The sequence below is a fragment of the Scardinius erythrophthalmus genome (assembly GCF_964197995.2).
Source record: "Scardinius erythrophthalmus genome assembly, chromosome: 9".
Lineage (NCBI taxonomy): Eukaryota > Metazoa > Chordata > Actinopteri > Cypriniformes > Leuciscidae > Scardinius > Scardinius erythrophthalmus.
In genome coordinates this window covers 3,544,812-3,568,249 of record NC_138229.1, presented here as the reverse complement: position 1 = coordinate 3,568,249, position 23,438 = coordinate 3,544,812, and the positions used below count along the sequence as shown (strand labels likewise).

At 36.2% G+C, this 23,438-nt stretch overlaps 1 protein-coding gene across 3 annotated transcripts; it reads right to left on the bottom strand.

Moving 5' to 3' along the window:
* Positions 1 to 1,863: 1,863 nt before the first annotated feature.
* tpm4b (tropomyosin 4b) lies at positions 1,864 to 21,120 on the bottom strand. Of its 3 annotated transcripts, none has more exons than XM_081374553.1 (9): positions 20,621 to 21,120; positions 17,575 to 17,700; positions 9,580 to 9,713; positions 8,194 to 8,311; positions 7,980 to 8,050; positions 6,836 to 6,911; positions 5,596 to 5,658; positions 5,247 to 5,316; positions 1,864 to 2,634 (listed from the first exon to the last, which is right to left on the bottom strand). In XM_081374553.1, the coding sequence occupies exons 1-9, from the start codon at positions 20,732 to 20,734 to the stop codon at positions 2,552 to 2,554; spliced, it is 855 nt and encodes a 284-aa protein (XP_081230679.1). In that variant the 5' UTR covers positions 20,735 to 21,120; the 3' UTR covers positions 1,864 to 2,551. The 3 variants fall into 3 exon arrangements, with proteins under 3 accessions (XP_081230679.1, XP_081230680.1, XP_081230681.1); XM_081374555.1 differs by lacking the exon at positions 1,864 to 2,634 and adding an exon at positions 3,506 to 3,688 and having other exon boundaries at positions 20,621 to 20,949; XM_081374554.1 differs by lacking the exons at positions 17,575 to 17,700; positions 20,621 to 21,120 and adding an exon at positions 13,982 to 14,367.
* Between the last annotated feature and the right edge of the window lie 2,318 nt (positions 21,121 to 23,438).

Genomic DNA, 23,438 nt, shown 5'->3' with positions numbered 1-23,438 from the left:
TTCCGTACGGGACGGCATATGTAAGCCCCGCTCTCAAAATAACAGCATCTGCCTCTGTGTCTGCGAGCATTTGACTGTGATGGTGGGGAGACCACTACCCGTGAGCGAGAGAGAGAGCGGGACGGTCAAATAGCTGTAATCCTGTGGGCTGTGTGAGAAGATAGACTCAGGCTCTGCATGACCTGTTGCTGCTAAACAGGCAGCGCTGTGGGCAACAGTTGGCCTGTGGACTGTTGTTTGACCACTAATGACGTTACGTATTATAACACAATATAGCACTAGCACATAGCAAGCCTCTGTAACGTTACTTAAGTGAAATAAACAATTCAATTAGCCGTTAGCGCACCCTGCTAGCCTGCCTGACAATATGAGGCGTCAGATATCTAACACCATCACACAAATTAGTCAACGTGAGCTAAGTTAGCAAGCTGTATGTTTAATCGAAATATCAAACAGAGTAGGCTAATAACGTGACACCAATCATTTTAATACGGTTTTATCTACTTACCAACAACTCCACCACTGCTTCCTGGCTCGCTGGCGAGTGGCGACCATGACTTGCTTGTCAGAAAGACGTCGTTGGTGTAGACACTTGTCACTCAAGCATGTCTGACCAATGGGGAAGCACCCGCCCCCACTGCGGTACGTTTGTGTCAAAATGATTTAAAAAAAAAACGACTTCAAAACTTTTTTCACTTCATTCAAAAAAAAAGAAAGTTCAATAAAAAAAAACACTTCAAATGATTTTTTTTTTTTTTGCATTTAAACAGTTTTTTCTTTGATTGAAATTATTTTTTTTTGATTGAAAATGTTTTTTTTTTGATTGAAGCAACTTTTTTGGGATTGAATAATTAAGACACAAATGTCCTACCCATAACATGGTCCAAACACAAAAAAGATTACTTCAATCAAAGAAAACATTTTCAATCAAAAAAAAAGTGTTCAAGTGCAATTTTTTGAATCTCAAATATTTTTTTGCATTCAAAAACATTTTTTCTATGATTGAAAAGGTTTATTTTTTGATTGAAGTGATTTTTTTATTGAAAATATGTTTTGTTTGTTTGAAGCAACTTCTTTTTTGATTGAATTATAAAGACACAAATGTCCTACCCATAATATGGCCCAAACACAAAACAACAATACTTCAATCAAAAAAGTTGCTTCAAACAAAAAAACCTTCACTTCTATCAAAAAAAACATTTTCAAGCAAAAAAAAATAGTGTTCAAATGCATTTTTTTGAGTCTCAAATATATTTTTGCATTCAAACACTTTTTTTCTTTGATTGAAACGGGTTTTTTTGATTGAAAATATATTTTTTGATTGAAGCAACCTTTTTTTTGATTGAATAATAAAGACACAAATCTACCTCCATAAACTATCCCTTTAATATTTATAAGATAAGTCTTTGCCATAGTATGATTAATAAAATGTGCTTCCTGAACTAATACAAGACCTCATACCTTCACAGCAATTACTTACGTAAGTCTGTGCCTCAATGTCATTAGTGTGTGTGTGGCCGGTCAAATTCCTTTATAAGACTTGGCTTCAGGCCCGGGATTCATTTTCCTTTTAATTTCCCCCCACTATATTAAATATATATATAATATACATATTATATATATTTAAATATATATATATAATGTAGATGCATTATGAAATAATCAGAAAATAATATATATATATATATATATATATTAAATACATTTTGCATTGCAATAAAGAGAATTTGAGGGTAAATGTCATGAAAACAATGTAAAAATGCAAAAAATCGTATTGATCCTAAACGGCCTTCATTTTTCTTTGCAAAATATTGATTGAAATAATTCAATTCAATTCTCATAGACTGGAAAGTGATGTGCAAATAAGTAATAATAAACATTTATTTAGTTTACACATAGGTATAAAAAAAAAAAAAACATCAAACCACAGTGAAAATAAACCTTGCAGGCATCAAGGGTACAAAATGGTCCCACAACAAACTATTAAAGACTTCTTATTGCCAAAAAAAAACAGTCCAATTGTTCAAAAACATAATGCTTTTACAACTTTTTTCATGTCTTTTAGTACATTCGCATACATTTCCCTAACACATGATTTAATAATTGGTTTATTGTTGCGTTTTTACTGTTTTAAGGATAACCTCCGTCTTTATGTTTATCAAAAGAAATAAATAAAACAGCACTGACCTTCCAAGTTAGAAAAAATATGGAAAAATAGTTATAAAAAGGGAAACCTTTGTACATGCAATTATTGGTCATTATCTTTAAAGTACTGTTAACCGTTAAATGAGTATTTTGGGTTTATGTATTTGTATTTAATCTGCGCCAATGGGACAAATGGCAGAAACAAGACATTATTTATTATTATTTAATGGATCACGGTAGGTGCATTATGAAATAATCAGAAAATTACAAAGCAAAATACAGACAATAATGGATGGAAGTAACATAACTTACAACATAAAACCAGAAACACATAAAACATTGCTGGAATGGTTGACAACTGAACTTCTGGAATGTGCATTCCTCATGGATTTCTTCTCGGGTTCGCTCACAAGCTGTTGAGCTCTTGGAGCGTTTGATCCAGGACTTGATGCATCTCCAGGTTCTGCTGTTTTGACTCAGCCAGACTCTCTGAAATAAACCAGCATTACAAGACATGAATTTACTGGTTCCATATAAACATCACTGATCACTGCAAATATCTGTGCAATTTTTGTAAACAGATTTCATAACAAACCTGCTCCCTCCAGGCTTGAAACCAGTAAACTATCAACCACAGCTAGGTTACGGAAGTAAAATCCCATTCATTTTGACTCAAAATTTTCAAGTCAGCATTTCTCCTCTTCTCAAGTCTGCTTCCTAATCCAGCTGTCTCATAAACCTTGTATATATTAAGAATATATTACATTATGGATATACATCATGAATGTTGTTGGCTCTATGAATTGCTTTTGTTCCAGTATTGCAAGTCATTTTGGATAAAAGTGTCTACTAAATGCATAAATGTAAATGTAAGCACTATGCTATGCTATATGCATATATATATATATATATATATATATATATATATATATATATATATATATATATATATATATATATATATATTCAGCATTATGCTATACAAAAGAGGATTATTCACATTTTTAATATGAAGTAATTATCAATTGTGTTGTATAAAAAAGTTGATAAGTGCTTCTTTATTACGAAAAGAGCTACAAAGATGACTAAAAGGAGAAAGATTAAGACTACACTTAGAGAGGCAGTAAATATGTTATATTCGTAAAAGCAAGAAATTGAAAACAAATGGGAGTGTTCAAAGAGCAGAAAATATTTATTACATTTTAGAGGAATAACCAAACTTTAAAAGACTGCAAATATGTAAGGCACCAGAGTGAGCAGAGAAAGACAAACAGAGCCACAGCCAATCAGGAAGCCACAGGGTAATTTATGCAGAGCAGCAATGCTTGATTGAACGAGAAGGCTGTCAATCACAGTTCTGATTTAGTAATAATGATGCATCTGTCTTTGATGCACGTTACATCCAGTAACATCTAGGCACTCATAATATTCAGCTCAAGCCCTGCTGACACATGAACCTTCTATAATGAGGTCATATCATTGAGGGCAAGATCCAGCTCTTCACTAATGGCCTTGTAATTCTGCTTCTGAGCATAGAGTTCATCTGGAGGTCAAAGGTCAAGAGCAGAAAGGAGAGGTGTTTCGGCAGAGGATGGAGGAAGCGGGAAACGGGAACAGAAAAGAAAAGGAGGAAAAGAAAGGAAACAGTCAGTTCAACAGGTTCGAGAGGACGAGACACAGCACATCAAGTATTTGGGCAAAATCTTACGCTGCGTCCGAAATCGCATACTTTCTTGAGTAGGTACTACATCCGCCATGTTGTCATTATCATGTGACCTACCAGCGTCAGCTTCCCTGCCATTCATAAATCCTCTCCCGTGGCCTCATGGGATAGTAAAGTGTCCATCATATGCACACTTCAGAGTCTCACTGGAAGAATCAGGTCATTCGGGCTCTTTTACTCTTTTATGAGTACTGTGAAATCGGACATACTATCTTTCGCCTTCTATATTTTAGGGAAGTATGCGATTTCTGACGCAGCCTTGATTTTGTTTTCAGGCTCTACTAGAACAGGTTTTCATGCTTGAATGTTGATTATTTTCCACACATTCTCCATTATTTCAGCTCCTCTCCTCCCAGTCTGTCAGTAACGCTCTGTTTAGTTCCTGTCTCTATGAAGCCCCTCCTTCTGAAAAGCACACTGTGCTCTGATTGGTCAGCTGGAGCAGTGTGTTGTGATTGGTCGAGCGCTTCGAGTGTGTTTGGGAAATGCCCCGCCCCTTACATAACCACCAGTTTCAACACACTACTAACTAACTCAACCAGGCCCCGCCCCTTTATTGTGCATATGCCTTGGGCGTTTGCATCTTCATTTATTACAATAGCGCAGATTGTTACAAAGCAACTTCATCAAATATGAGAACAATTCAACTTCAGCTGTTAACAGCTCTACAGAAGACAATAGTGTTATTATCCAGCTGTTTGATAACGTAGTCAAGCCAAAGGCTAACCATATCAACTACAGTTATTTGTCCGACGTAGTGAGCGATATATATAAAAGCATTCTGATCATTCGGATACATTGACTCATAGACGAGCCTGTATAACTCGCTCTTCAACTTCTTCCGAATCAGTTTCTGGTTCAAACATATATGGCTTAATTAAACCATTATTTCCACTTGCCTTCGTGCAGCGTTTACTACAGTAAAGTTGAGCGACTGGATCTCTGAGCTGGTGTGAGTGAGTGGAGGCGGGGCTAATTTGCATATTCATGTTTCCGCATATACTAAATGAAGCAAGAGTGCGGAGTTACATTCAAGCTGTTTTAAGGTATGAAGAAATTAAATTTAAACACGTTTAAATGTGTCATTTTGGTGATTAACGATGAGTTTTAAGGGATCAAATTTTTGACTACAGGGGGACTTTATCCCTTAAAACTCATCGTTAATCACCAAAATGATACATTTAAACGTCTACAGGTCAAATAACAGGTCAAACATGCCGCTCTTCTTTCTTTCACTACAATGAACAGACAAATAAAGCTTGACTAGCTCCGGCACACAGTCAAATGGGACAAAGGTTAAATTCCAGCTGGCGGTATTAGTGACGTCATTAGTGAGGGAGGAACTGTTAATATCACCGCTGGGGAACCGGGAACTTACCCTCAAGGTCATCGATGGCCTTTTCCAGTTTAGCCACCGACCTCTCAGCAAACTCTGCACGAGTCTCGACCTGAGGGGAAAAACACAGAGGGAAAGATTGAGTGAAACGTCGGAGAATGGCCATGAAATATACTGTATGTGTGTGTCCATTAAACATTTCATTTATCTAATAATGACACATCTGGTTTAATGCAAGGAAACTCAAACGCCCCCTAGTTCAGTATAATGAGATTGCACGCTTGCTATTGGTTGGCCATGGATCGGCATCTGCATTGTGTACTTGTGTAAAGCATGCAATAAGATGAAAGACTATTAGAATAAACAGTTGTTTTAGGTTAAACTTTCCCACCTCTTTCAGTTTATCAGTGAGAACTTTGATCTCGTCTTCATACTTGTCCTCTTTCTCCGAATACTACAGGGAGGAAACAAACAAAAGGTTATTTAGACACTCGGTTCTCAACTTCGCTTTAAAACTCAGATTTCACAGTAGCAACATAATACCAGAATTGTTCATTGTGCAAAAGTAAATTGAATTGTCAAGAAATAAATATTACAAATATATATAATATATATTTTTTATAATTTATTTATAAACTTTTTCAAAGCATTAACAGTAACCCTTTCTACCAAAATAATTAACCATACATTACATAAAGGTTAAGACAACAATAGTAATAATAATAATAACAATTTAAAAAAAAAAAAAAAAAAAAAAAAAATATATATATATATATATACATTCATAGCCAATAATAACATTTTCAGACATATTCGTGGTCCATACATAATTATAAAACAAAACCCCAATTGGTGATCATATTTAACATTGATCAATAAGTGGGAGAGTCTTCATTTTCTCAAAATATGTAATCATGGGTTGCCAAGTCTTATAAAAATTTTGGACAGATCCTTTCATTAAATATTTAATTTTCTCTAATTTTAAGTATGATACTAGATCACATAACCACATTGAGGCTTTAGGCGGGCTTGTTGACTTCCACTCCAATAATATTCTTCTTCTCACTAATAAGGACGCAAAAGCAATAACATTTTTACTTTATTTGTCAATGATACTCCTAAATATTACAAATATTGTTGGCTCCCTGATGAATTGCTTTGTTCTGCTCTAGTAAGTCGCTTTGGATAAAAGCGTCTGCTAATACATATGTAAATGAAATGTGTTGATATTATCATGAAATGCAAAGGCCCGACAATATATGAAATATACTACATAAACTGAATATGAAAATTCACAATTTTGTAAATAAATAAACAATTGCACAAGTGTGATTTACCAGCTTAACATTGAATAAACTCTGAGCTAAATATTGTTTTATTATTAGCCATAACACATAGTGGCGGATGAATTTATGCAGAGTTTGACTGGACGGACGTCAACATAAAAAAAAAATTGAGATACATTTTATTTTCACTTTGAAAAGTTCATAAGCTTATTTATTTAACTGTCCTAATTATGCATGTTTAAATGTTAAACAGTGAATCTAAGCTTTTGATCAACTTTACACAAGACTTTACACAGAAATCTGTTTTGCCCCGTGGAATTATGGGTCATAAGTCAGCTGACTTACCTTATCTGATTGAGCTTCTAAGGACTTGAGATTATTGGTTACATTTTTCAGTTCTTCCTCCAGATCTCCACCTTTACTGTAAAAAAAAAAATATATATATATATATATATATATATATATAAAATGTTTGTATTCTTCACCTTTTTACAGCTTGAATGAGAGTTCCTGACCAAGTATTTTAATAACATCAAGAGTCGTTTTCTGCTTATCAATATTGATCATTACGTCATAATCCATTACGTTTTTCAATCAGCTTGGATCAGTAAGACACTATAAAAGCTCGTTTCTGCCACAGAATAAAAAAATGAATATCTCACAATTCTGAGGTTTGTTCTTGAAATTCCCGGTTTAGATGTAAAATCTGAATTTCGAGATATGCACTTGGAATTGCAAGAAATAAAGACAGAATAATGAGATATTCATTTTTTTATTCTGTGGCAGAAACTAGCTTTTATAGTGTCTTACTGATCCATGAACATAAAATCAAATTGGACTACTTCATGTTCCTGGTCTAAAACTGCACAATTCATCAGTGCATGTTTTTCTAGCAGAGCACAGACCTGTACTGAATCTGATAAAAGTTTAGGTAAGCAACTTCTGATTGGTTAAAGAAGACCTATTATGCCCTTTTACGAAGTAAAAGGCTCTACTAGAACAGGTTTTCATGCTTGAATGTTCAAAAACACATTATTTTCCCCATATTCTCCATTGTTGCAGCTCGTCTCTTCCCAGTCTGTCAGTAACGCTCTGTTTAGTTCCTGTCTCTATGAAGCCCCTCCTTCTGAAAAGCACACTGTGCTCTGATTGGTCGGCTGGAGCAGTGTGTTGTGATTGGTCAATTGGTCAATAACCACCAGTTTTAACACACTACTAACTAACTAACTCAACCAGGCCCCGCCCCTTTATTCTGCGTATGAATTATTATAATGAGGAATATTGTGACGTGTTCGTTCCCGGAAGAAACTCAAGACTACAATGAAGGCGTTTCAGGGAGTTCAGAAACAGAGACACTGATAAAGAGAAGAACTCAGGGCTTTTTCATGTTAAAACAGCAACATTACACACTAAAGAAAGATGTAAAAAAAGCACATTATTAGGTCCTCTTTAAAATCTGTTCACTGTGTTGAACTTTGTTGGTACTCACAGTTCTGCAATCTCTGCTCTCTCTTCTGCCCTTTCCAGTTCACCCTCCAAAATCACCAGCTTACGAGCGACCTGCAAACACACACACACACACACACACACACACACACACACACACACACACAAATGACCTCAGAGAGGATCTTTACAGAACCACTCCTGACTCAAATGATAAGGTATCTGTAAACTGTATCATAAGTGTGTGTGCGCCTGACCTCCTCGTATTTGCGGTCGGCCTCCTCAGCGATGTGTTTGGCTTCTTTGAGCTGTATTTCCTGAATTTCCATTTTCTCCTCATCTTTCATTGCACGGTTTTCAATCACTTTTATGCCTCTGGATGCAAAACACAAATGTTTTGTTATGCATTTTATTGTGGGCCATTCTTAATGAACAATTTTATTCCCTAAATAATGTATGCATTTTAGTGTGCAACTGATGTGTCATTGACATCCAATTATAGTTTTTGTTAATATTTTGATTTAGATTTTATTTTTTTATTTTCAGTTTTCAATTTTATTTCAGTTAAAATTTTAATAATTTTATTGTTTTTGTCTTTTTAAAAAAATAGCTACATTGTTTTTATATTTTTTTTGTTAGTAGGTCTAGTTGATTTCATTTGAGTTATTTAAGTAGATCAAGTTAAACTAAGCAGAAATAAAATAAATGTATGTTGTTTTATAATTTTGTTTTATTTCAGTAAATGTCTATATTTTTACAAATAACAATTTTATGGTTTCAGTTTTAGCTTTAGTTAACAATAAAAACCCTGATGTACATCAAATAACCCTTGACACATTATACAAAGCAGAGAGGATTGCTAAACTCAAAAATCTGCAGTGAAATAAAGCTAACAAAAATTAAACAAACTTTGGTTACACTTTATTTTAAGGTGTCATTGTTACAGTGTAATTATATATTTAAGTAATGAGTATTATTCATTATTAACATGTACTTACTATAGGGTTAGGGTAGGATTAAGGTTTGGTTGAGGGTTAGTTGCATGTAGTTATGCATTATTTACTGTTATTACTATGGTAAGTACATGTAACATATGTAACAAGGACACTGTAAAATAAAGTGTAATCCAAACTTTTTAGCCATTAACTTATGCCAAGTGTTTTATCTTATTAACTGAGGTACCATTATGTTAAAGAGAAGACTGAACACAGAGGGAATGATGATAATAAGGTGGATATTATGAAAATTTTTGGTTTTGACCTGTGTCATTTTAGTATCAATGAAACCCTCGAGAACTGAACTGAGCTGGATGATGACATCGCTGTTTTATGCCGAGCTGCTTTATAGATGATTTGAACTCATTCCATAATTGATGAACTTTACGCAGTTATTGAACCAAACTGAATCAACACTGAACTGATTTCAGCTAAACAAAGATTGTTTACTATAGTCTTTTTAGAGCTGCTTTACAGCAGAAATGAATTCTGTTTGCATCACTGAATGATTATTTTCCTGTTTAAACTTGTAAAGCTGTTTTGCAATGGTCTTTATTGTATAAAGCGATACAGAAATGATGTTGACTTGACTTGACTCTGTGTGCACAGATGTATGTGTGTGTGTGTGTGTGTGTGTGTAATACTGACCTCTCGCTCTCATCCGCCGCCTTCTCTGCCTCCTCAAGTTTCTGAAGCGCAGTGGCCAGTCTCTCCTGAGCCCGGTCCAGTTCCTCTTCCACCAGCTGGATCCTGCGGTTCAGAGCGGCTACGTCACCCTCCGCCTGTGCACATACAGAGAAGCAGTGGTTAAAGATCCCCGTTATAATCGAAAGGAATAAGGGAGGATCAAAGATCCTTAAGGAACAAGTGGCACTCACTGCAGAGCCAAATGATCCTCCCATTATGCCCAGAGAGGTGGAGCTGGGCGTCAAGCTCCGCCCATTACGACCACAGAGGTGGAGCTGGGTGTCAAACTCCACCCATTATGACCAGAGAGGGGGAGCTGGGCATCAAACTCCACCCATTATGACCCGAGAGGTGGAGCTGGGCGTCAAGCTCTGTCCATTTTTACCAGAGAAGGGGAGCTGGGCATCAAGCTCCGCCCATTTTTACCAGAGAGGTGGGGCTGGGTGTCAAGCTCCGCCCATTTTTACCAGAGAGGTGGGGCTGGGTGTCAAGCTCCACCCATTTTTACCAGAGAGGTGGAGCTGGACATCAAACTCCGCCCATTATGACCAGAGAGGTGGAGCTGGGTGTCAAACTCCACCCATTTTTACCAGAGAGGTGGAGCTGGGCATCAAACTCCGCCCATTTTTACCAGAGCGGGAGAGCTGGGCATCAAGCTCCGCCCATTATGACCAGAGAGGGGGAGCTGGACGTCAAGCTCCACCCATTTTGACCAGAGAGTCAGAGTTGGACGTCAAGCTCCACCCATTTTGACCAGAGAGGGGGAGCAGGATGTCAAGCTCCACCCATTTTGACCAGAGAGGGGTAACTGGACATCAAGCTCCACCCACTATGACCAGAAAGGGGTAACTGGACGTCAAGCTCCACCCATTTTGACCAGAAAGGGGTAACTGGACATCAAGCTCCACCCATTATGACCAGAAAGGGGTAACTGGACGTCAAGCTCCACCCATTATGACCAGAGAGGGGTAACTGGACGTCAAGCTCCACCCATTATGACAAGAGAGGGGTAACTGGACATCAAGCTCCACCCATTTTGACCAGAGAGGGGTAACTGGACATCAAGCTCCACCCATTATGACCAGAGAGGGGTAACTGGACATCAAGCTCCACCCATTTTGACCAGAGAGGGGTAACTGGACATCAAGCTCCACCCATTATGACCAGAGAGGGGTAACTGGACATCAAGCTCCACCCATTATGACCAGAGAGGGGTAACTGGACATCAAGCTCCACCCATTATGACCAGAGAGGCAGACCTAGGCATGTGAAAGCTTTCTACCCACAAAGAGTGGAAGCTCATTCTTTCAGTTTGACTCATTTGAATGAGAGTTTGTCCTCTGGCTCCTGCACAGATCACAGTGGGCCTCACGCCTCAAACACGCATGCATTATCATACCATTATGACTCCTTAAAAGTAAAATATCAAGCGCTTTTGGTCTTCAATGCACAAATATCTTAAGTAATGGAATTTACAATTACATTACGTTTCATTAAAGTATTTAATCCTATACTGTATAATATTTTATATATGAATTTATAATTATCAACATGATCAAAACTTTGCTGATAAACCCAATCTACTACATGCCGTCTGTTTTACATTGCTTTATACATTGTAAACTACAGAGCTTTTATCATAAAGCTAAGCACTTACATAGCATATATAGCAGATATAGAGTGATGACTGATATTTATATGCATTTTATGTAAGTATTCGGCTATACTGTTAGCAGATCTCATTGGTTTACATTAGAAGCTATCAGAATTTCATCTTACTTTTTGTCCGATACTTTGGGTAAAAGCGTCTGCCAAATGCATAAATGTAAATGTAAATATCTTTGCTCATTTTGAGTCTCAGAATGAAACTGAGGTGTTTTTTTCTTCCGTGATTATGAGCTATTCTCACTATATGAGCCATAAAACATACAAAACATGCAAACTTTATTTTATATTTCCTTTTATATTTTATCAAAGGGTTCAACAAAGTGCTCCATTAAAAAAATGCATTTTTTTCTGATTATTATTCAGGCTTTACAGATGTTTCTCCTAGACACAAATGACTCAATTTTTGTCGTATAGTAAGAGTTTAGAGCTATGAAATGATCATTTGAGACAGAGGTCAGAAGGAGGTTGGTCCAGGAAACCATTCAAAAGTAAATCATCGAGTGCTGATGTTCCTGGAGAGCATAAATCTGTTCTATATCTGCTGGAGGTGAGGAACCAGATCATAAATCCTTTCAGATCATTGCATCTGCTGAATGTATTTAGTAAGTGACAACATAGCCTTTCCAAACGCTGTATGGCTGAAAAGACATCTGGGTCAAGAGTTTCAGAGCAAACTACAAACCAATCAGACAGGAAGTGAGGATGTAACAAATGTTTGCTGCTGAGTTCCATTCTTAGAAGAAAAGGTTCTAAAAGTAACTTTAAAGGGTTCCGTCAGGCACTTCACATATATAGAACCTTTTAGGGGTTCCCATCACGGCATCATGTTATGGGTTTAGTTTAATGTTTAAAACAGGTCTAAGTGAGCAGAAATGATGATGAGGTAACAGGTTTGATGTGGTAAACGGTGTGGAGTTTGTTCCAGATTCAGTCATGCACGACTTTTTTGCGCGGAAAAAGTATTCTCGTCGCTTGATAAACTTAAGGTTAAGCCACTGTAGTCACTTGGACTATTTTAGCATTGTCTTTACTAACTTTTCTAGGATGGCAGATATCGATTACATAGAAGCCTATGGAGGAGTGAGACAGCTCTCAGATTTTATCAAAAATATCTTCATTTTTGTTCTGAAGATGAATGAAAGTCTTATGGGGTTGGAACAACATGAGGGAGAGTAATTACTGGCAGAATTTTCATTTTTATGTGAACTAACCCTTTAAAGTGGGTTTCCAAAACCTCCCTGAGAGACAGTATTTTGTATGCACAATCAACACAAGCTGATACACATCAAGTTTAAAGTATTTTAAATCACGCCAGAAGTCTATTTCTGTAGACACAAACCTTAAAGTCTTGACTACAAAAAAAACTATTGAACATTTCTCCACCATTATTGCCCAAGTTCATTTAACACTGGTTGACTATAGTGTGGTCACATGGGGTAAGATGTCACAGTGGGAACCTGCTGTTTATTGGCACTGATTTGTACTAGCCATATTCAACAACTTATATAACAACATCTCTTCAGCAAAAGTAAAACAATTATAAAACACAAAACAATTGTCGTGACCAAAATAAACTAAAGAAGAAGAGGATAAAATTACAAAATTTAAAACACATGTGACATTTAGCCCTGATGAGGGCTAAGTAAATAAATAGGGCTTTCACAGTACATTTGAAAGCGCTAAATGCCTCATTCATTCATTCATTCATTCTGATTACACAAAAGCTTATTTTCTCTAGCAGTGGTTTCTAGATTTTAATTTAAAACTTTTTATTTTAAAAATGCCCGGTTGGGGCAAATCGTCATGATATTTATTGGCCAAAACAATGGGTTGATATTTTTGCATAGCCTAGTGTTTATAATTGCTTTAGGTAACATATTTTACAGTGTCAGTTACATACATGTATTTCCTATAGTAATAACATTAAATTATGCATAATTACAAGCATGCAACTAAACCTAAACCAAAACAAACCCTAATCCTAACCTTATAATAAGTACATGTATAGTTACTTAATATTACTCAGTACTTAAATGTATAATTAATTTACAGTGTAACAAAGACACCTTAAAATAAAGGGTTACACTTTATTTTAAGGTGTCACTGTTACAGTATATTTAAGTACTGAGTAATATTAATTAACAACATGTAGCCTACTTACTATAGGGTTAGGGAAGGATTAGGGTTCGGTTGAAGGTTAGTTGCATGAAATTATGCATAATTTACTGTTCTTACTATACATGTAACATATGTAGGCTAACAATGACACTAAACTAAAGTGTTACCAAATAAAGTGTTACCTTATTTTATTGTTTAAGTTTAGGATATAAATAAAAAAAAACTATTAAAAGACAGATTTTCACTGTAAATATATTTACACCACATTGTGACAACATGCCCCGGTATTGTGCCAAGCTAAACTGAATAATATTGACTGGAGTAAACAATGTGACAACTAGCCCCGGTCTCCCCCTATTGGAATTTCTGAGGATAAAATTCACAAAAATAACATATTCCGATATAAATGACTGTAAAATAAAACAAGCAGTTGTGCAACTGGACCAACACGTTCACTAAAGTGTGACAACTAGCCCCGGTCTCCGCTGTTTGTGTTCAGCGAGCACCGAAACGAGTGAAAAGCGTGAGACAGCAGCAGGAGAGAAAGAAAGAGGAGGAAAGATCATGGATTCCTCACTTTCTCTCGCAGGTCTCGTTCATTGTCCAGTTGCGTCTGCAGAAACTGCGCCCTGTCCTGCGCCTCGTCCGCCTGATGCTGCAAACACTGGATCTTCCTCTTCACGGAGTCTAAAGACTTCACAGACATCTCCGAACCTTACACAACACCTGAGCGAAATGGCGAAATGAATCACTTCATAAGCAGAGAGCGCAGATGTGGATCCGCTGCGTAAAAAACTCGCAAACTTTCTATTGGCGCGCGCCGCTGCAAAATGAGGAATCCTGGAAAAAAGGGCAGGAATGCGCGAAAAAAAAGAAAAAAGAGTCCAATCCCAGGAAGAAGATGCGGGTTTCAGATGACATTTGGGGGGTGGTGTTCCTGTTTGACTTCTGCTACTATTATGTGCTGACTTCTGGACATATTTGGTGTTTCTAATGAATGACCACGTGTGATTGCATCAGGTACAATCCTCAATGCACAGAAAATAAGCACTTTTCACACTAGTTTAAATCATTTATTCATTAGCAATGTTAACAGAGGACATACATGCATCACAGGGGAATTCAGTCAGTTTTCTGAAAGGTCATGCACATATACAACACACTCTCAGATGACGTATTATATCGAGTTTAATATGTTTATCTTGTGGAAATCCCAAAATATATGGAAATATTTTTTTTCACTCATTTTTCTATAGCATAAATTACAAACAATTACACCCCAAATGTGATTTTTAAAGCTTTGTATTTAAAAAAAACACATAAAATTTGTTTTAATCCTTATATCCTGACAACAAAAAATAAAGTGACACCCATGAGATGGGAAGCTATCTCATATTTAGATCATGCATCTGTTATTATTTACAAGAATACACACACATACATAAGATTTTTAAGTGGATGTGCACATGAGACACAGTTGTACATATAACTCGTATACATCTACTCGGTCGCACACACACACACACACACACACACACACACTGAGCTCCATATGTTCTTCAGAACACATATTCTTCATGAGGAAGTGTTGTTGTGATCATTGGCCCTCTTACAGGTTACGGATCAGACAACTTGCTCCCAATCCCAAAATCCAGACAGAAATAGTTCTATTGTCCGAATCAGTCAAATATATGATAATCGCATGAGCCACATTGAAACACATTTATAAAATGTGATAAACACACATCTGTGACTGATATATCAATGCTCATTGCTTCATTGTATGACAGTCAGACTGATGAATTGCATTACTTCCCAGAAGAATATTACTCCAATTATTATTAATATGCCATTATTTATTAAACCATGATGTGTTATGCGTTACCCACTGTTTTATAAAAGCAAGCCAAGCTGATTTTCCCACAGTTAAGGGTGTTTAGCTATAGGGTTAAATCAGTTTAACGAATGGCTTATGGCCTAAATCAAACGTCAGTGTGAAGACAACAAGAGTGAGTGATAAATAAATTCTTTTTAAATGAGAATTCGCTGTATGACGCTATTGCAATAGCATTTGTGTTCCAATCAGTGAATTCCAGCATGTGTGGGAGTATTTTTGCAAATGGTTTAGGGTGTGTGTGTGTGTGTGTGTGTGTGTGTGTGTGTGTGTGTGTGTGTGTGTGTGTGTGTGTGTGTGTGTGTTTCTCCCCCCATGAGTTGGATTCATTAGATTCAAGGGCTGAAGGTTCATTGTTTGCTTTAGTTGAATTCCTCACATTCCTGCACTGTGCGTGTGTGTGTGTGTGTGTGTGTGTGTGTGTGTAACTGTGAGTGAAAGGAAAGAAATGAAGTGAACTTCATGCTCTGCACAGACACTGTTGCCTTGTATAGAAATATTACACAAGTTAAGAGATTGTGCCACCATGATCTAATTTAGGAACGTCTGGATTGTTAAATCTAATTTGTCAATATAATGAAACAGAAACAATCTATCTGTATTTTTAGAGCTTGGGGTGAGTCCATTTTCAGAGAGTTTATCTATTATTTAAAAGAAATAGTTCAACAAATAACAAGAATATCTAAAGCCTAGTGAGCCGCCTTGCTGTCTGCTGCAGAAGACAGCTCCTAACTCTCAGTTTCAATTAACGTGTAAAACCTATAAAATAGGACAACTTTTTTTATAAATGCTTTTGGCATTGAATATATATTTGAAAGAATATTTATACACTGTTTTTGGTAACACTAAGCCTGTATTTATAATGCATTATAAGGGTATGCTTAATTACTGTTGTTACAATTATTCATGTGATGACAACACATTAGAAGTTTGCTTATAATGCATTATGAATACCCGTATGATGCATTATAAATGCAGGCTTTATCTAGTGTTATAATGCATACTCTTAAAAGTTATAACCACAAATAGATAAGTATTATAATGTATTGTAACTGTTGTTATGATTATTTACCAGATGATACAACATATTATGTTGTCATAAGGCATAATGCATGTAATATAATTCATTAATAATACTCTTATAATGCATTATGCATACAGGCTTTATAGAAAGTGTTACCATGTTGTTGTTGTTGTTTGGAAGTTGTACAAAGATTATACTACTAATTCAGCTTGTTCTTTATAATTATTTGTGAAATTTACAAGCAGTTTCTGAGTGAAACTTGTTTAATCATAAATCCTTCAGGAAAATCATGACGTTAATGTTTATAATATCTTAATATCTTCATGCTTTATAGTCACATTTAGCAGATTAGAGCTGGATGATAATATAGTTTACATTTATGATTCAAGCAATCAAGATTTATATACTGTATATATTACTTTATGTGAGTGTACTGATAAATGCATGCAATGCAATAAGTCGGTTTGGATGAAAGTGTCTACCAAATGCATTATGTAAATATAGCACAGGAGTCATAATGAATGACATGGTCTTTTCGAAGCTTGACGTGGTTTCCTTGTATGGATCAATTAAGCGTTTCACAGAGGAAAAAGAATGGGTTTATTATTTATACAGTCCCTTTAAGAATTCTGCAGCACATTTTCTCCCAGTGCATTGAAAGAATGCAGCTCTGGGAAGGTGGACGTCACGTCCAGACAGTTTTTTATAATGTTTCTCGGTTGTGCAGCTCTGGCTCTCATGCTTTGCGGTCTGGATTTTCTCCCTGTGGGTTTCAGAGGTGGCTCTCGCCCTAAATATCCATTTCCTCTGCATGTGAGCCCGGATTCCACAGTTAAAATATAAAAAAAAAGGCCGATGAGTTCAAGTAAGCCTTTGCAAGAAAATTGCACACTGAAGACGTTTGACGTCTGTGGGGCGTCCGGTAACAGAATGAGTGGGAAAGACATTTATTCGAGGCTGTCAACAGTAGCCGAAAAGGAATGTGGGGAAACTTTTTCTTCCCATTTTTTCCACATGGAGCTGCTGACATGCTCCCGCTATGATTAAAGCACCTTTGTCGCTGGAATGAGAACAATCTGTCTGAAGCTTCGCATCCCGACCAGGTGCAAAGATTTGCCACATGCATATAAAGGTTATGAGGGAGTTATTATGGGGATCACATGTGTTTTTGATTTTGATGATGCCATTTAACTCGTCTCATTGAAGAAAAATGATTTTGTTAGTGAAAAGCGTCTAATGCTTGAATACTCACGTCTGACGCCTTTTTCTCAGACAGTTCCAGCTTCTCCTGAGCCTCTTTGAGAGCTTCTGAATATTTATCCAGTTCATCTTCAGTTCCTTTCAGTTTCTTCTGTAGACCAAGCAACTCGTCCTCGAGCTGATGAAATAAACCAACAACAGAACATATTAACATGGATGGATGGATAGATTTAGAGAAATTTATTTATTAGGATTAGTCCCTTGAGATGAACCATCTTGTTTTCGAGGGGCTCCCATAGATGGAGGATGGAGGGATGGATGGATGGAGGAAGGATAGATAGATAGATAGATAGATAGATAGATAGATAGATAGATAGATAGATAGATAGATAGATAGATAGATAGATAGATGGATGGATGGATGGATGGATGGATGGATGGATGGATGGATGGATGGATGGATGGATGGATGGATGGATAGATAGATAGATAGATAGATAGATAGATAGATAGATAGATAGATAGATAGATAGATAGATAGATAGATAGATAGAGGATGGATGGATGGATGGATGGATGGATGGATGGATGGATGGAGGAAGGAAGGAAGGAAGGAAGGATGGATGGATGGATGGATGGATGGAGGAAGGATGAAGGATAGATAGATAGATAGATAGATAGATAGATAGAGGATGGATGGATGGATGGATGGATGGATGGATGGATGGATGGATGGATGGATGGATAGATAGATAGATAGATAGATAAATAGATAGATAGATAGATAGATAGATAGATAGATAGATAGATAGATAGATAGATAGATAGATAGATAGAGGATGGATGGATGGATGGATGGATGGATGGAGGAAGGAAGGAAGGAAGGAAGGATGGATGGATGGATGGATGGATGGATGGATGGAGGAAGGATGAAGGATAGATAGATAGATAGATAGATAGATAGATAGATAGATAGATAGATAGATAGATAGATAGATAGATAGATAGATAGAGGATGGATGGATGGATGGATGGATGGATGGATGGAGGAAGGAAGGAAGGAAGGATGGATGGATGGATGGATGGATGGATGGATGGAGGAAGGATGAAGGATAGATAGATAGATAGATAGATAGATAGATAGATAGATAGATAGATAGATAGATAGATAGACTAGAAATGAAAGTGATATCATATATCATTGTTTAATCTTCATTGCCCTTTCAAGAAAGTTCAGCGAGAGAGTTCATGTTCATGTGTTGATAGTTGAGTGTATTTTCAGATCCTGCAAACAGTGCATCTACATGAACTACAGACTCTCTGAGGCCATACATGTGAAGCACACGCTCAGCATGAATACACTGATCAGTGTGTGTCCTCAGAGACGCTGATATTACCGTCTGCAGCTGCGACTCGAACATCAGTGATATCTGCCACTGTCAGGCTGAGAGGGCTTCATTAGATCTGACACATGCATACAGCAGATCTGTGCTGGAATTCTGTTTGTGTGATTCTAATTCTAGAATCTGGAATCTTATAAACATCATCACTTACATTCCATCGACTGACCTTATTCACAGCAGCGCCATCTTTGATTTTTAATGGGAATGAAAGCGAGGCTGCGAGGGACAGACATGCATCTCTTCAATGGGCTGTACTGTTGTTTAATGTGTTTTGGATTGTTCTGCTCATGAAACACTAGAAAAAAATATATTTCCAAGAAATTTCAGTTGACAAAAAACTCCCGACAATATAAACTGTGGAAAATGTAAGTAATCTAGGAGCTTTTTACAGCAGATGCCATTGGAAACACACGGTCTAGCGACACCGGTGGCCGTAAGGTGAACTGCAGCAGCTCTTACTGCTCGTGCTCATGTAACGCTCAAGAGACTGAACGTGATTCAATGCCCTATATACTCACAACGAAGTTATTTTTCGTTCTTCGCTTAGAAATAAAAAGAAGTTAGAAAACCTTTAGTTTGCAGCGATATACGAACATCCAGACGCCGAACACACAGCTGAGAGCGACGAGACGCTTTAATAGGCTACATAAACACAACAGCGGTGAGAATAAAGCAGCAGTTATGAAAGCATCTGATCATATCGATGTGGATATGTTTACACCAGCTCTGCGATTCACAGACATTATGTCGACAGATGAGGTAATTAAAATTACACTGTTATGAGGCCTATATAGTTCTGACTATGTGAGACTGTAGTTTGAATTAATCCCTTTTCTTTGCATAACACATTGACATTACAGTACAGATCGGCTCTTTCATATTCTGTATTATCGTGAACATTCATTTTATGTGTCATTGTAATTCAGAGTGGCTCTCGGGAGCGCGCGTAACCGTCACATGATCACATCCTTATGATTTTCCCGGCAAAAACGTCCCGAGTCCTTCACATAAAAACCAGTTTACAGGCTTTCAAAGACAACCTAAAAAAATTTCAGGGAAGGCCTTATTATTATTTTATTTAATTTTTTTAATTTTTAACGATTCATTACAAGCTGTTTACACATTGGAAATAATAATAATAATAATCGATGAATACATGAAAATTCTTACATATTCTTTAAAATGGTCTTGAGTGAACTGAAAATGTTTATAATACAGGCATTAGCTCTGGAATGTGTGGGAATGTCGAGAGGTTTGCGGGATGCTGCACTCCAGAGACATGTAAACAACTCCAAACACACTCAGGCCCAGAGAAACAGCTGGCACGCTTCGGGATTATTCCTGCTGCTTCTATAACCCTGGATACCATCATCATCCCTCAGTGGGGTCTGGGAATGAAGCCAGAGTTCCCGAACCCATGCCTCTTTAAACTATTCAGATATTGTGAAAAATTACTCCGAAATAGAGATTTCTTTGGCTGCTATATCTCATTTAAGCATGAATTCAGGAAAACCAACTTCATGTGGTGCACCTTAAAGGCACTATATAAAGTATTTTGTTAACTTTTTCAAGCATGCAAACTTTTAAATAACTTGTATATCAAAGTAAAGTCTGAAAGCATTACACTTCAATCTCAGTTAACAAACATCAATTCTTCTCCACGATCTGATTTGCATGTCCTCGTCCTCCTCTCACCTGTTTGCATTTGTCTTCCGCTGCTTTCTTATCAGACTCGGCCTGTTCCGCCCGGTCGATGGCGTTCTCCTTATCCAGCTTCAGCATCTGCATCTTCTTCTTAATCGCCTCCATTTCTGCTGTTTTTGCTCTTGGAGTGTGTTACCCGAGAGAGAATGAAGAGGAGGCTGAGAGCTACTGGACAAAGAGAGAGAAACACAGCGCTTTTCCTTGTGAGATGAGAGCGGGGAGAGTCCACACTGAACTGAAACGCTGCTGCCGATGGTTTAAACCTGAGTTTGAGGAGACGAGACTCGTTCCCTGGTGTCCTCCACCTCCCCTTCCTCAACACACACACACACACACACACACACACACCCTCCTCAACCAAACCTTTTACCCACAGAAAAGTCAGCAGATTCCCATATTAGGAGTGAGTAACCGATCTTCTACTAGAAGCGAGATGTGCATAAGAGTGTTTACTGGCTCCTTATGCTTCATTAAACAAAGCAAACTCACTCTACTTTTTTAAAACAAACTCATTAATGTACGTTTAAAACGAGTTTTTCAGTCTTATCAAAATATAGTCACTCCTACTTTTTCATTTAACATTCTGACATTTAACACCCATGATTTAATCAATATGATAAAAATTGTAATTTAATTCAATCAGACTAAAAAAATGAAGTATTTTTTAAGAAAAGATTACGCATTTCAATTGTATATAGTAAAATTCCATCAAATTGAATTGAATAATCTTTACATATTATTCATATTTTAAATTAATCATTTTAAATGTGTAAAAAAAAACATAGAGGATATTTAAACGTGTTTAAAGGAATGAGTCAATTGACCATTTCAGTTTATGTGATTAGTATTCATACATTTATTCATGTATTTATGACTACGAAATGTTCCATTGTGCCTTTAAGATTTATACAAAATGTTTTATTAAGCTCTAGGTTTTTTTTTTTTTACTCGTTTAAAATTAAAAATATGAATAATATGTAAGGATTTTTCAATTCAATTTGATAGAATTTTACTATTAATTGAAGTTTGAAAATAATTGACAACTTTTTAAGTGTAGGCTAGTCAGTAAATCTTAAATATCCTGTTTCATTCATGTTGCATCAAAAATCTGACACACACACACACACACACACACACACACACACACACAATTACATAAATAAATATATAAATATTGGATAATTATTGTTATTGGATAATAATAATTATTGGATATAAATATATAAATAATATACAATGTATTATTTATTTAATAGTAAAATATATATGTTATTAATAGCCTATATATTTATTTATATAGCCTAATTTATGTAATAATAAACAAAACAAATATATAAACAAAAACAATTTGCACAAAAATCTCATCTAAAATTTTGGTGGCGATTTTAATATGTAAAATGTGTGTGTGTGTGTGTGTGTGTGTGTGTGTGTGTGTACATACAGTATATTTATAAAATTCAAACATTTAAATACATGAAAAAATTAAATGGAAAACTTTTTTGTCATCTTCACAATCAATGGAGTTTCCTGGTTGTTCTGATATAGTTTGATCCGCAGTCAAGCGTTTGCTTCAGTGTTAATAACAGGGTTGGTCAGAGACACGAGGGGCTGCTTATGGGGAAAAGGGCAAAAATGGAAAAAGTGGAATTCTGAGCCAAGGAAAAGTCTGAGATGGGAATGTTTGTGCAAAACGAAATAAGCGATTCATAAGACGTATGTTTTCTATATATTCTGGATAATAGAATTATTATGAATGTATCATTTGTCCCATGCGATTGCCGTTCAACACTCCCTTTAATGCTCACATAATCAAATAATTTCAACTCAAATCAATATTCCATGTCTATTATTTATTTATTTACTTGGCAAGTTGTCATTTAATACAAGACACATTCATCAGGGTTATTTTGAGATAATGACTAACTGTGAATCTCTTAAGATTCACAATTACATTTATTTCTCTTGTCTCACTGCTCAGTTTTAGAAAGACATGTCTGATTTTAAGCGTATGTGGAAGATGATGTTCTCGAGATCCTCAGCTCCGACAGGTGAGGAGATGTAACAGCTGCCGAGTCTTAAAATACAGCCCATAATGAAATGAGAACATTTTTAAAAGCCTAGCGCAACACACAACACAACAACTGCGGTAATCCTGCAGGAATGAGTGACAGATCCGATACAAGAGTCCCACGAGACACTCGGATAATGAGACATCTTATTGCTTAGAGGACCAGTAGCCCTGAATAAAAATAACTGTAAAGTTTGGGGTCACTATGATGTTATGAAGAAAAATTATACTTTTATTACGCAAGGCTGCATTAAATTGATCAAAAGTTACATTAAAGACATTTATAATGTTACAAAAGAGTCTATTTCAAATAAATGCTGTTCTTTTGAACTTTCTATTCATCAAAAAATGCATCTAGGTTTCCTCAAAAATATGAAGCACCACAACTTTTTAAACATTGATAATAAACAGAAATGTTTGCATTAGATCAGAATGATTTCTGAGGGATCATGTGACACTGAAGACTGGAGTAATGATGCTGAAAATACAGCTTTGATCACAGGAATAAATTACATTATACTATATATTCACATAGAAAACAGCTATTTTAAATTGTAATACTATTTCACATTTTTACTGTATTTTTGATCAAATAAATGCAGCCTTGATGAGCAGAAAATACTTCTTTCAAAAAACATTTAAAAATCGTACCAACCACAAACCTTTCAATGATAGATGTGTTGAGTTTTAACTTTAACTTTATTGTCGTCATGCAGCTTGAGGAAACTATTGTATTGAATG

What these genes read in the sequence shown, in the direction of transcription:
- tpm4b (XM_081374553.1), bottom strand. Translation starts at nt 20,734, where the DNA reads ATGGAGGCGATTAAGAAGAAGATGCAGATGCTGAAGCTGGATAAGGAG. An exon ending in CGGAAGACAAATGCAAACAG is followed by an intron (nt 17,701 to 20,620) that starts GTGAGAGGAGGA and finishes TTATTTCATCAG; the next exon opens with CTCGAGGACGAGTTGCTTGG. An exon ending in TCACTGATAAACTGAAAGAG is followed by an intron (nt 5,317 to 5,595) that starts GTGGGAAAGTTT and finishes TTTTCCCCTCAG; the next exon opens with GTCGAGACTCGTGCAGAGTT.